A 13,078-nucleotide genomic window follows, 5' to 3' on the forward strand; every position below is an offset into this window, starting at 1 on the left:
CCCTAAAATGATGTCTTCATTTTTTAAAGCTGTCTCTAAAAAATGAAATATTTATGAAAAAGAATTAAAAAAAGAATGTTGGTATTTCGAATACTTTGGTGGTTTAGAGGGGGCATGACTTTGTCCTTTACTGACTCCGTTGATGAGTAAAAGCAGTCCACCCAAAATTTTAGAAAGAGTGGAGAACAGAAAAGAAATTCTACAGAGAAGTGGGAGAATGATCCTAAGGACATTTACTTTGAGTGTGAATAGGTGTACTTTTAAGAATCCTAGATCTTCTCTTTGTGTGGTTTTAGGTGCCTTGGTTGCCAGGCAAACATATCCTTCAAATGAAGATTAAGGTACCATTGTTGAGTGTGTATCTTTCATAGATACTGTGGTTTTGAAAGACTTACTTTTGCTCAGTAAGAGAGTTCCATAAGCATTCATTAAAGAATAGATTTTAACTGCAAAAGATAAGAATGATATTGATCCAGTGTAGTATATCTTTCTTTTTTTTTAACACAAGAAACAGATATTAACATATTAATTCTTAGATTTATATGTCTCTCTTAAGTGAAGTTTCTATGTTTAAAGATATACATTACCCATGGAAGATGTGACATGGCTACAAATGAATGAATACAGGAACAGATCAATTGTTAGTTCATCTGTTTTTGTCGAAGAGAGCTTTTAAATGTATAGAATAGTTCAATGCAGGTGATGGAAGCATCTTTCCAGAATAAAAAGCAGCACCTCTCATTAATATTTCATAAGTGATTTAAGCCATCAGAAGTCTGAGTGAAGGACACATAGGTAGTAATGAAAGTTTAATTTTAAATCCCAGAGAAGGGAAGTTGTAGGCTGAATAATAAATTCAGAAGGCTATAGGATGTTAAGGTGAAGGCTTGAGGTAGGATACGAAGGGAAATTAGTAGAATTGTTCACCCATCAAATCTCCTTGACCAATCCCAAAATATCTGCCTCCTCTCCCTGAAGACACTGAGGAACCGGAAAGGGAGCTTTACAAGAGAGGCAGGGAGAGCGATGTGCCTTCTGGAGAAAGAGAAGGGCTTTCGAGACGTTGTTCTTTCTTAGATGTGGAAAGCAAACACAAACAGAAAAGTTGAAAAATATAATCAATAAGACAGGAAGGAGTAATTTACACTGAATTTTATTTCTGAAATCTAGGGAATATACCTGTTCTACAAGTGGCATTGAACCCCAAATTCATCATATTTTAGACCTCTATGACAATCGCAGTAAATTAACAAGCGGAAATTGTACATCTCTTCACAATATAACATAACCCAAAATTATTTATAAACATTTTAAAATGCCCAAGTGTGTGGAAGTGTGTGAACTCTCTCCAAAATAATCATTGGATTGAGAAAGAAATAAAAAATGAGACTATATAGAAAATGACAAACAGGAAATGCTATGTATCAAAACCTGTGAGATGTGATGAAACTCCACTCCCTGGTAAAATCTTTAAGATTTAAAAGAAGAGAACCAAGATAATTGGGAAAGTGGGAGAGCAGAAGCTGAGGCAGGAAGGTCTGTCCTCCGTCTGAACCTTTTCTTTCACCACCTTCCCCTCCATCCTTCCCTCTACCTCTCCCTCCCTGCTACACTCCTGCTTCGGCCTAAGCAGCACTCCCGCATCTCCTGCATGTCTCTAGATGAATGCAAATTCACAAAGGACCTCCTTTTGTGACTTCTTAGGCATAGAGGTGTCCGCTATGAGCTTGGGATTGGGTGAGGGAGAGCCAGGACTTGTGGAATGCATGAGGCACTTGCTTCCCTCAAGTGGACCTGCTGCTCAGAGTCTCATGGCTGCAATTCACAGAATGCACAGCTAAATGTCAGAAAAAGATTAAGTCCTTGGAGCAAGCAAACACACCACGTAGGCTGAATAGTATTGTGTTTTTCAGTTAAGTACATATTGAAATTAATTGTAGGTCAGAAAAATATCTTTCTAGAGAGGGTAGGGTAAAGGGCAAAGGGGGAGATCCTCAAGAGTTTGCATTCTTGGCCGGGCACGGTGGCTCATGCCTGTGACTCCAGCACTTTGGGAGGCTGAGGCGGGCGGATCACCTGAGGTCAGGAGTTTGAAACCAGCCTGGCCAACATGGTGTGAAACCCCATCTCTACTAAAAATACAAAAAAGTAGCCGGGTGTGATGGTGGGCACCTGTAATCCCAGCTACTTGGGAGGCTGAGGCAGTAGAATCACTTGAATCCAAGAGGTGGAGGTTGCAGTGAGCCGAGATCACGCCACTGTACTCCAGTGTACTCCAGCTTGGGTGACAGAGTGAGACTCCATCTAAAAAAAAAAAAAGTTTGCATTCTTGAGCATATTGGATTTAGGGTTTTGACAGAGACTAGGAACATTTGGTTAGACTCTGAGCTCTGTTGTTGTCAGCACAGTTTTTCCACAACTGCTGGACCATCCTGATGCTTTTTAGTGAAGGAAGAAGATAGGCCATTCCTTTAGTGAAATAATTCTGTAGGTTGGAGTAGTGGGAGGCAGGAAACAGACTGAGAGATGATAGAACACCTAATTTGGAGTTGTGAGAGCTTGTAGAGAATACATTTTTGCTGTGTTTGAAGGAGTTGCATGCTCATGTAGAAGTTGCAAACCCATTGAACATGTATGATGTAGAGCAGTAAGCAGGAATAAGAGGATATGGATGGACCATTATCAAGAACATTATAAATTCCTAGGTCAAATAGCGGGTATGGCTGGCACTTTTCTGATATAAAATGGAAACATGATAAAACCCTTCAGCTCTCTGTGTTACTAAAGGCAAGATACCTGTAAGCCACAGCTTCCTCATGTGTAATAGGAATAGTAATAGTACTTTCCCAAAAGGGACTAAAAAAGACCATTCATTCGTTTATCTATTCATTCTCTAAATATTTATCACACCACTTAGGTTTCAGTCACCATGCTAGGGAATGGGTATGTAATATAGATATTAAGTAAGTAAGCACACACTACATAATTTCAAGAGGGGATAAGTATGGGCAGGAAAGAAACAGTACTGTAAGAGAAAAGAACAGGGCTACTGACTTCAGTGGAGCAGTCTGAGTTTGCTTCTCAAGGGTCTTTGTATGGCTAACTCATTCTCATCTGTAGACCCTGTATGCAGAATCTGCAGATGAGGAGTGAGTAATGTAAAGAACTGGGAGAAGGAGGACTCCAGGTAGTGGTGCTAACCCAGCCCTAGAGACTGAAGTCAGAAAAAATAAACTAAAATAATTGGAAATAGACCAGGGTGGCTGGAATCACACAGGGATGGAAGAGAGAAATATGAGTTAGGCAGGAGCTAGACCCTGAAGGGTCTTGTAGGCTGAGATAAAGAGCCTGGGTTATATTCTATATGCAAGGACAAACCATTAGAATGTTCTTTGTACAGTGCCTGTCACACAATGAATGCTCGCTAAAGTTAACATCAGGATGATAATGACGACGATGATGATGATGATGATGGGGAGGAGAAGAGAGGGCAGGAGAAGGTGACCTACTGAAGTTTGCAATCATGAAGGAAGGCACTTCTAGGTAAAACTTATTCATGTGTTCTTGATTTTAGAATATCAGATCTTAAAAGATCAGATAAAGGATATATTTATTAATAGAGATGTTAGAAGGGACACCGTTTCACAAGGCATGAAAAGGTTTAAAATATCAACTCTAAAAACCATGAAACATACTAATAAAGAACAAAGGATAATAACCAAAGTAAATGATTTTGAGATCCTAAATGGCTTCTCTCATCTCTTATCCTCCTCACCCCTTCTTCTCTCACTGGGGGCAGGGCCTCATTCCTCTCCTGCTCACCCAGATTAGCCCAAGCCTCCTCTCTAAGATCCAGTCTTTACTTAGCTAAGATGTATGTCAGCCTGAAGCTCACTTCACAGAAAGCCACATGTTAAACACTACCATACGGTGTGGTTCTGTTTTCAGCTCTCAGATGGACTAAGCGTAAGTGCCAGCATATTTGATTGGCTTTGAATTAAAATTTAATGCTTCTTAGTTTAGAAATTATAGTATAAAACCAAATCTGGATTCAAAGCAGGGGAAGACAAATGAGCGTGCGTATTAAGACATGGCTTTGGGACTTGACTCATTCCAGATGTTAAAGCTCACGACTCACTGGGCTCAAGAGCCCACATTTAAAATTTCATGTAAATGGTGTTTCTCAGCCCAGTAAATTTTAGTTCTGTCTATAGAAAATCATTCCTTTACAAAAACTCGTTTTTTCTATGAGTAGTTTCTCTTCAGGAACTAATCTGATGAATGTAAAAATTGGAAGCCATTTGGAATACACCATATGCTGAACATCCTGGGACCTGAAACCTTCAGTGTTTCCTGGACAAATAAGGCAATCCACAAGAAATCTGAACCTGGTCCATGAAACCCTAGAATTTTGAATTGGTCTTTGTTGTTTCCTTGCAAATGCGATTCACTAGTAAGAATGAATTCACTGTGCCTCCTCTGCAAGTGATCACGGCATGGCTTCACCTGACTTAGAAAAATTCAGTTTTTCTGAACAAACCAGGCTCAGATATTGGTCATCTTTCTCTAGATTATGCTGCAATAACAAACAATTAGTAAAAACAACCAGAAAAATAAAAAACAATAACAAGCCAAAAGCATCTGTGGCTTTCAACAACATATGTTTATTCTTTGCTCACATTAGCATGTTAGTTTTGGATCCATTGCAGTTCTGTTTCCTATGTCAGTTTCCTGTGTCTTCACCATCCTGAGACCCAGGCTCTAGAGCTTGCTAGGGGAAAAGTAAAAGATGGTTGAATTATGCAGTGACTTCCAAAGCTTCTGCTTGGAAATTGGTGTATCACTTTTGCTCACATGCTGTTGGGCAAAGCAAGTCCTATGGCTAAGCCCATAGTCAACGGGAAGAATATGCATTAATTCTCCCTATGGCGGTATTGGAAGTCACATGGCAAAAAGCATAGACAGTCAATCCTTTTACAGGAAGGGAAGTGAATAACTATGTAAAATAATGCTATCCATCCCAGTTCATGAGCATAAAAGAAAGATTTTTTTTTTTTGGTGGGGGTGCAAATTTATCAAGTCCTAGATTATTGAATGCAATACATGCTGCAGAGGTAGTTAGGGTCACTTTAGAACATTTGATGAATTTTATTCTAGTGTCTCTTTCAAAGGAGTCGTAGTTAAAGTATTGCCATGTCTAGGATCCAGGGAGAATACAGGCTTTCAGAATTAATAAGGTTTCATTTCCACAGAGAGAGAGAGAAACAGAGCCAAAATCAATTGCACCTTCTAGGTTCAGGGCCCTTGAGCCCTATAAGTTCCTCTTAAAACATGTGGACTACAGCTGCCTTTCTCCTTGCTAAAATCCTTGAATTTCATTAGTTGGGGCCCAGGGGAATGGCCCACTTTAGCTTGCAGTGATGATATTTGGCTGTTTTTTTTTTTTTCCTTCTTGTCATCTTCTAATGGGCAAAATAGAAAAGAGAGATTACAATCTTCGAAGAAGCAAATAGAACCCTGGAGGATTAGGGAGCAGGAAGATAACTTACTCTGTGTTTCATGCTTTCTAGTTTTCAAGAACTGCAGTATGTCTGTATCTCTAACAAAAAACGAACCACCATACTGTACCTTAAAATTAATGAATCAATAAGAATTTGTCAAATACCTATTTGCAAAGCTTTTTTTATTAGATGCTGAAGGGCAAACAGAAATTTTCCCTTCCCTCAGAGACTTACTGTTTGGTTAGAGATAAATTTAGCATAACTTTACTACAATATGTGAAATTTGTGTTACAGATGTTGTAAGAGCTCAGAGAAAGGAACTAGTATGAGCCTGAGTCAGTGGAGAGGCATGTGATTTTTCGTGTCTGTGTCAGGCTCTATCATATGGCTGAATCATAATTTGTTTAATCACCTCACTATTATTAGGCCTTTAGAATGGTTTCAATTATTGTTATTATAGAGCAGACTTGGATGTGGATCTGTATGTGTCTTTTCTTGCATCTTGAATATCCTTGAGATACAGTGTCAGAAGTGAAATACCCTTAATACATATTGTCAGTTTATTTTCCAGAACTTTATACTTCCACCAGTTATGGATAAGAGTAACTGTGTTGCCACATCCCTACCAACTTTGAATATCATCCTTTTAAAATCTTTCCTTTACTGGCTAGGCACAGTGGTTCACATCTGTAATCCCAGCACTTTAGGAGGCCAAGGCAGGCAGATCACCTGAGGTCAAGAGTTCAAGACCAGCCTGGCCAACATAGCGAAACCCCATCTCTACTAAAAATACAAAAATTAGCTGGGCGTGGTGGCGTACCCTTGCAGTCTCAGCTACTTGGGAGGCTGAGGCAGGAGAATTGCTTGAATCTGGGAGGCAGAGGTTGCAGTGATCTGAGATCGTGCCACTGCACTCCAGCCTAGGTGACAGAGTGAGACTTCATCTCAAAAAAAAGACAAAAAAAAAAGAAAAATCTTCTTTTTACTACCTGTTTGCCTTGGCCTAGATGACTCCTACTCAACTTTCAAGTCTCTGCTTAAATGTTATTTACACTGAGTTTTCCATAATCCCCTGGGTGAGTTCAGAGTCTTTGGTTAACCCAGTGGTTCTCTACATTTTAAGACTTTTTAATATCACTCCTTGATTATTCAGAAATGAAATTCACTGATATAACCCCACTAGACACATTATATTTAAAAATATGTAAAGTTGTAGGAACAACATTAAGAAAAAATAAAGTAACAGAATAAAATCACATTTATTTCAGTATCTGAAAACCTAGGCAAGCTGTACTTGAAGACAAAATGAAGTAGTTGACCCCAAATTGCTATGAATATGACAGTACGAATGCAGGCTGACACAGTTATGTGGGTTGGTGACTAATTTTTCAGAAATAGTGACCAACTCTTGACAGATTTCCAGGAGAAAGAATCTTCAATTTACACTCTACTTGTAATCCTGGAAAATTCAGTATGCATTTAAATTGCACAAAACCACTTTGCGCTTAATATGTAAAATAGAGCGAGATTTTACACCCAGTAACAGAACTTTAACTTATGTGAATGTCACACAGGTTCAGGAGAATTCTTGATGTGTGTGACTCTCACATTTCAGGCCGCCTTGTGTCTTTGGTCCCTTGCTACTTACTAAATGCCAGTAATGCCCCACGATTGCTGTGATAATAATTAACACAAAACCAAAAAGATACTCTTACACATTTCCCAAATGCTAAATTGTAATCCCTGCTGAGAACCATTGGTTAGGTAACAATGAAGCATCCTGCGCTTGCCCAAAAACCACAGTCATATGCTTTTCAAAGATGTTCCTGCCTATTGTAAGTTCCTTGTGAGCAGTGACTGTTTCATGGCTGTCACCTGCAGTTCCTGGCATTTATTCGTGCCTTGATAATGTTAATGAAGTGAATGAATTAATATTTGGATGGCTATATCCTTCAGAATAATTGGACTGAACAGCGGGGGTATGTATATCTATTGAATAATTCCTGCTCATAGTAGCAAGCCTCCAGTGTTTCACGTCTAAAAATGTCCGGAATAACAACAGCTATCCTTAGCCAACATTTTCTATTACCAAACATTTGGCTAAGGAATTCACACTAATGTTTCATCTGTTTGCTTCAACAACCCCATGAGCTTAGATAGAGTAATTTGCTCAAGGCTATTAAGTGAGGTGGTTTGTAAGTGACAGAGGTAGGTTTTGAACCCAAGTCCATAGACTGCGTTCATGGCCACTATACTATTAAGAGCTGGCTATTGGGCTGGGCGCCATGGCCCACGCCTGTAATCCCAGCACTTTGGGAGTCCAAGGCAGGTGGATCACCTGAGACTGGGAGCTTGAGACTAGCCTGACCAACATAAAGAAACCCCATCTCTACTAAAAATACAAAATTAGCTGGGCGTGGTGGCACATGCCTGTAATTCCAGCTGCTTGGGAGGCTGAGGCAGGAGAATCACTTGAACCCAGGAGGCGGAGGTTGTGGTGAACTGAGATCACGCCATTGCACTCCAGCCTGGGCCACAAGAGCGAAACTCCATCTCAAAAAAAAAAAAAAAAAAAAAAAAAAAAAAGAGCTGGTCATTGATTTAAAATCAGTAGTCTATCATATGAAGGAAATTTCTTTTTTCTTCTAATAAAACAGGAATGCTAACAATGTTTTTTGAATTTATGGAGTTATCATATGGCTTATCTTATCTGATCTACTGAGGAAGTTAATTTATAGTTTATAATTTCTAACCTTTCTTGCACTATTATTATTCCCATATTTGATCTGGTATATAAGCTGGCAATGGACTTTGAATTTATTTTTCTGGAACTGTGTTTAGGATTTGTGTATCTATATTAATAGGTGACATCAGTCTATAGTTTTTATTTCTATAATCTATGTTGGGATTTGGTAACAGCATTCTGACAAAAATTAGTTGGAAATTATTCTATCTTTGAGGATGGCTTAGAATAAATTATACATGGGAATTATCTCTTCCTTAAAAGTTTTAAAGAATGTACTAAGTAGAGCATCTTGTGGGAGATTTTTCTTTTTGGGGGTTGAGGGTGGGATGGGAATAATTATTTGATAATGTTTTCAATTGTATTTATGACTTATGTCTGTTCAAATCTTATTTTTCTTCTCCTTCAGATAATTTTAATGTTATACTTTTTCTGAAAATAACCCATTAAAAACATTCATAGAGTTGTACATAGATTTCATGTTTAAAAAAATCTTAGTATCTGTGTCTTTGTCATTTTTAATTTTGTATATTTGTGCTTATATATTTATTTTCTTATTAGACTTGCCAGAGATTTGTCTTTTATATCCCCACCCACAACCTTCCTCAGAAAAACAGTTCTTGAATATATTTATGAATACCACATTCTTTTGTATTTCATTTAAGTTTTGCTCTTCTTTTTACTGTATTCTTCCTCATTTTAAGGATTTTTTTCTAACTTAAAAAAATTGTACATAGAGCTGCGTCTGAGTATGTTGCCCAGGCTGTCTCCAATTCCTCCCACCTTGGCCTCCCAAAGTGCTGAGAGAATAGGTGTGTGCCACCGTCCCTGGCCTTTTTTCTAAGTTTTTAAGTTGACTCCTTACATTCTTTTACTTTCTCTCTCTTTCATCAACTTTTCTTTTTTTCCTTTTTTCTTTCAATGGCAAAAGTAGTTTAGTCCATAACTTTCTTTGATTGCAGATTTGGCTAACACGTGTGTTTTTTCATAGGTAATATTCTCATTTTTTATTGTTTTCCAAGTAGTCTAAATTGTGAATTTATTTTCTCTTTGACATTGTGAAAATTATTAGAAGAACATTGTTTAAATTCTTATGCTTTTGGACTTTATTGGCTTAAGATTTTATCAGCATTTCATGTTATTGCATTGTGCTTAAAAATGTCCTACTACTTTCGAAAATAATAGAAATATGTAGCTCAAATTAGATTATCATTCATTTTGAATCTGCCATTTTTTCATCTCCAAGTAACGCCACCATTTCCGATGTAAGTTTCTTTATCAGAATTACATCTTTATTTTATTTTTCTCTTTAGGTTCGAGATGGTGAAACCTTACTTGGAAAAGTCTGTGGCAATGGAACCGTCTCTCACATTAAATCCATTACTAATAGTGTCTGGATCAGGTTTAAAATAGATGCTTCTGTTGAAAAAGCTAGTTTCAGAGCTGTTTATCAAGTCGGTAAGAAAACATATAATTTTTAAATGTCTAATTTGCCTGATTGTAATATTTTAGTTCTTCGAAATAATTTAGTCATTTTATGTCCTCTAGTGTTAAGTGGAAAATATTCTCATAGAAATGTTATATTCGGTTATCTCCTCAGGCAGTATTAGATTTTGCAACAAAACTGAGATAAAATTATTAATATCTGGACAAACACTACTATAATTTTTATGCTTACAGCTTGCGGGGGTGAATTAACTGGAGAAGGGGTCATTCGCTCGCCTTTTTTTCCTAACGTGTATCCTGGAGAAAGAACCTGTAGGTGGACCATCCACCAGCCCCAAAGCCAAGTCATTTTCCTCAACTTCACTGTCTTTGAAACTGGAAGTTCTGCCCACTGTGAAACAGATTATATTGAGGTAAGAGGGAAAAAAATCTTTGAATTTGTATTTGGTTGTATATTATAAAAAATATTATGGGTTGTTGTCTTCAAATCTGTTATAGAAAATGAAAGTAGTTTATGTAGACCAATATGTCTTATGGATATATATGTAAAAATCCTCAACAAAATGCTGGTTCAGCGAATCTAGCATAAAAAGAGGATTTATATACCATGATTAAGTGAGATTTGTCCTGAGAAGTCTAGATTAATATAAAACCCCAGAATCAGTTAAGGTAATACATGGTACCAATAAAATAAAGATCAAAAACTCCATGATCACCTCAATAGATGTGAGATCTGGATTTTGCTAGATTTGACAAAATTCCACATCCTTTCATGATGAAACACTCAACAAACTAGGAATAGAAGGAACCTTCCTTAATCTGATAATGGACATTCATTTAAAAACCCACATCTAACATCACATTTAATTATGAAACACTAAATGCTTTGCCCCTATGGTCACAAAAAGACAAGAATGTCTGTTCTCACTACTTCCATTCAGCTGGAAATTCTAGCTAGAGCAATTAAGTAAGGAGAAGAGATAAAATGCATCCAGAATGAAAGGGAACGAGTAAAACGCTCTCTATTCACAGATAACATGACCTTGTATATAGAAAATCATAAGGAATCCACACACATAAACAATTATTAGAACTAATCCATTCAGCAAGTTGTGGGTTATGAGATCAAAACATAGAAATCTTTCTTTTTCTATACACCAGCAATGAACAATTTGAAAATGAAATCAAAGAAATAATTCCATTTACAATAGCATTAAAAATAATAAACATCAAGGAATACAGTTTTAAAAATAAGGGTAAAACTTGTCCTCTGAGACTATAAAACGTCCTTGAGGGAAATTTAAAAAGACTTAAATAAATGGAAAGACATTTAATGTTCATGGATTAGAAGACAATATTGTTAAGATGGCAATACTCCCTAAAGTGAGCTAAAGGTTCAATTCAATCCCCATAAAAATCACAGCTGGCTCTTTTAAAAAAATACATAAGCTGATTGTAAAATTCATATGAATATGCAAAGGAACCAGAATAACCAAAATGTTCTTGAAAAATTACAAAGTTGAAGGACTCACATTTCCTGATTTCAAAACTTAGAACAAAACTACAATAATCAAGACAGTATCTTATTGAAGTAAGGATATAAATATAGATCTATGGAACACAATTGCAAGTCCAGAAGGGAACACATACTTTTATGGCCAATTGATGTATGAAAATGATGCCAAAACGTATCAATGGAGAAAAATCATTTTTTCAACAAATGGTGCTCAATAGCCACACGCAAAATTATGGCACTGGACCCCTTCCTTATAGCATACACAAAAATTAACTAAAAATGGATTATAGACCTAAATGTCAGAGCTAAAACCATGAAACTCTTAGGAGAAACCTAGGAGTAGTCTCTATGCCCTTCAGTTTAGGCAAAGCCTTCTTAAATATGACACGAAAAGCACAAACAAAAAAAGAGAAAAGAAAAATAACTTCCTCAAAATTAAAAACAAATAACTTGATTTTTAAAATGGGCAAAGGAGGCTGAGCACAGTGGCTCACATCTCATCCCAGTACTTTAAGAGGTCAAGGTAGATGAACTACTTGAGCTCAGGAGTTCGAGACCAGCCTGGGCAACATAGTGAGACCCCATCTCCACAAAAAATTTAAAAAATAGTTGAGTGTGGTAATACACGCCTGTAGCCTCAGCTACTCAGAAGGCTGTGGTGGGAGGATCACTTGAGCCTGGGAGGTAGAGGCTGCAGTGAGCTATGATTGTGCCATTGCACCCTAGCCTGGGTAACAGAGTGAGACCCTGTATCAAAAAAAAAAAATGCCAAAAACAAAAGGACACACCCATAGGATGGCTATAATAAAAAGAGTCAGATAACGGTGTTGACAAGGATGTGGAGAAATTGGAACCTTTATACACTCCTGGTGGAGATGTAAAATGGTACAGCCACTTTGAAAAACAGTTGGCAGTTCCTCAAAAAGTTAAACATAGAGATACCATTTGATCCAGCAATTCTACTTTTAGATACATTCTCAAGGGGAATGAAAATATATGTCCACACAAAAATTTGTATGTGACTATATCTACAGTCATCATCTATAATAACATATACAAATAGCAAAATGCAATCATTATTTTTAATTTTAAAAGTAGAAACAACATAAGTGTCCATCAACTGGTAAACAGATAAATAAAATGTGGTATATCTTTACAGTGGAATATTATATGGCATTAAAAAAGAATGAAATAATGATCCATGCTACAACGTGGATGAACTTTGAAAATGTTATACAGTGTGAAAGAAGCTAGTCACAAAAGACCACATATTGTATAATACCATTTTGTTTGAAATGTCCAAAATAGGCAATCTATAGAGACAGAAAGTAGATTAGTGGCTGCCTGGGGCTCTGGTTTCAGGGGAATGGGGAGTGACTGCTAAAGGATATGAGTTTTTTTGGGGGGGTGACTAAAATGTGCTTAAATTGATTGTATTCTCAAATTGTTTTGTACTCTATTAAAAACTTTTCAGAAATAATTATTCTTGAAGCAGTTTTCAAAATTGATATACAACATAGTTGAACATATCTTCTCTAATTTTAGATTGGTAGCAGTTCCATTTTGGGTTCTCCTGAAAATAAAAAGTATTGTGGTACAGACATACCTTCATTTATAACATCTGTGTACAATTTTCTGTATGTCACATTCGTGAAAAGTTCTTCTACTGAAAACCATGGTTTCATGGCTAAGTTCAGTGCTGAGGATTTGGGTAAGAGATTGTCTCTCTTTTTTTTCCTCCTCTTGGGCTTGTATCGGAATAAGTGAATGACAGAAATAAATTATATGAAAATCATCTATACTGTGAAAAATTTTAAAGTGCACTCAAAGACAAAGAATATATATTTTCTAATCAACATTTATATCAAAAGT

General features: G+C 36.8%; 1 protein-coding gene across 1 annotated transcript in view; it reads left to right on the top strand.

The window, feature by feature from the left end:
• The window catches only part of CUBN (cubilin), a 301,694-nt gene that overhangs the window by 47,883 nt on the left and 240,733 nt on the right, over window positions 1–13,078 (top strand). The window contains exons 18-20 of the mRNA XM_003257683.2: window positions 9,558–9,702; window positions 9,925–10,103; window positions 12,752–12,917. Of these exons, the coding sequence (XP_003257731.2) occupies window positions 9,558–9,702; window positions 9,925–10,103; window positions 12,752–12,917 (490 nt within the window). The remainder of the gene's footprint in view (window positions 1–9,557; window positions 9,703–9,924; window positions 10,104–12,751; window positions 12,918–13,078) is intronic.

The sequence above is a fragment of the Nomascus leucogenys genome, chromosome 9, assembly GCF_006542625.1.
Source record: "Nomascus leucogenys isolate Asia chromosome 9, Asia_NLE_v1, whole genome shotgun sequence".
Lineage (NCBI taxonomy): Eukaryota > Metazoa > Chordata > Mammalia > Primates > Hylobatidae > Nomascus > Nomascus leucogenys.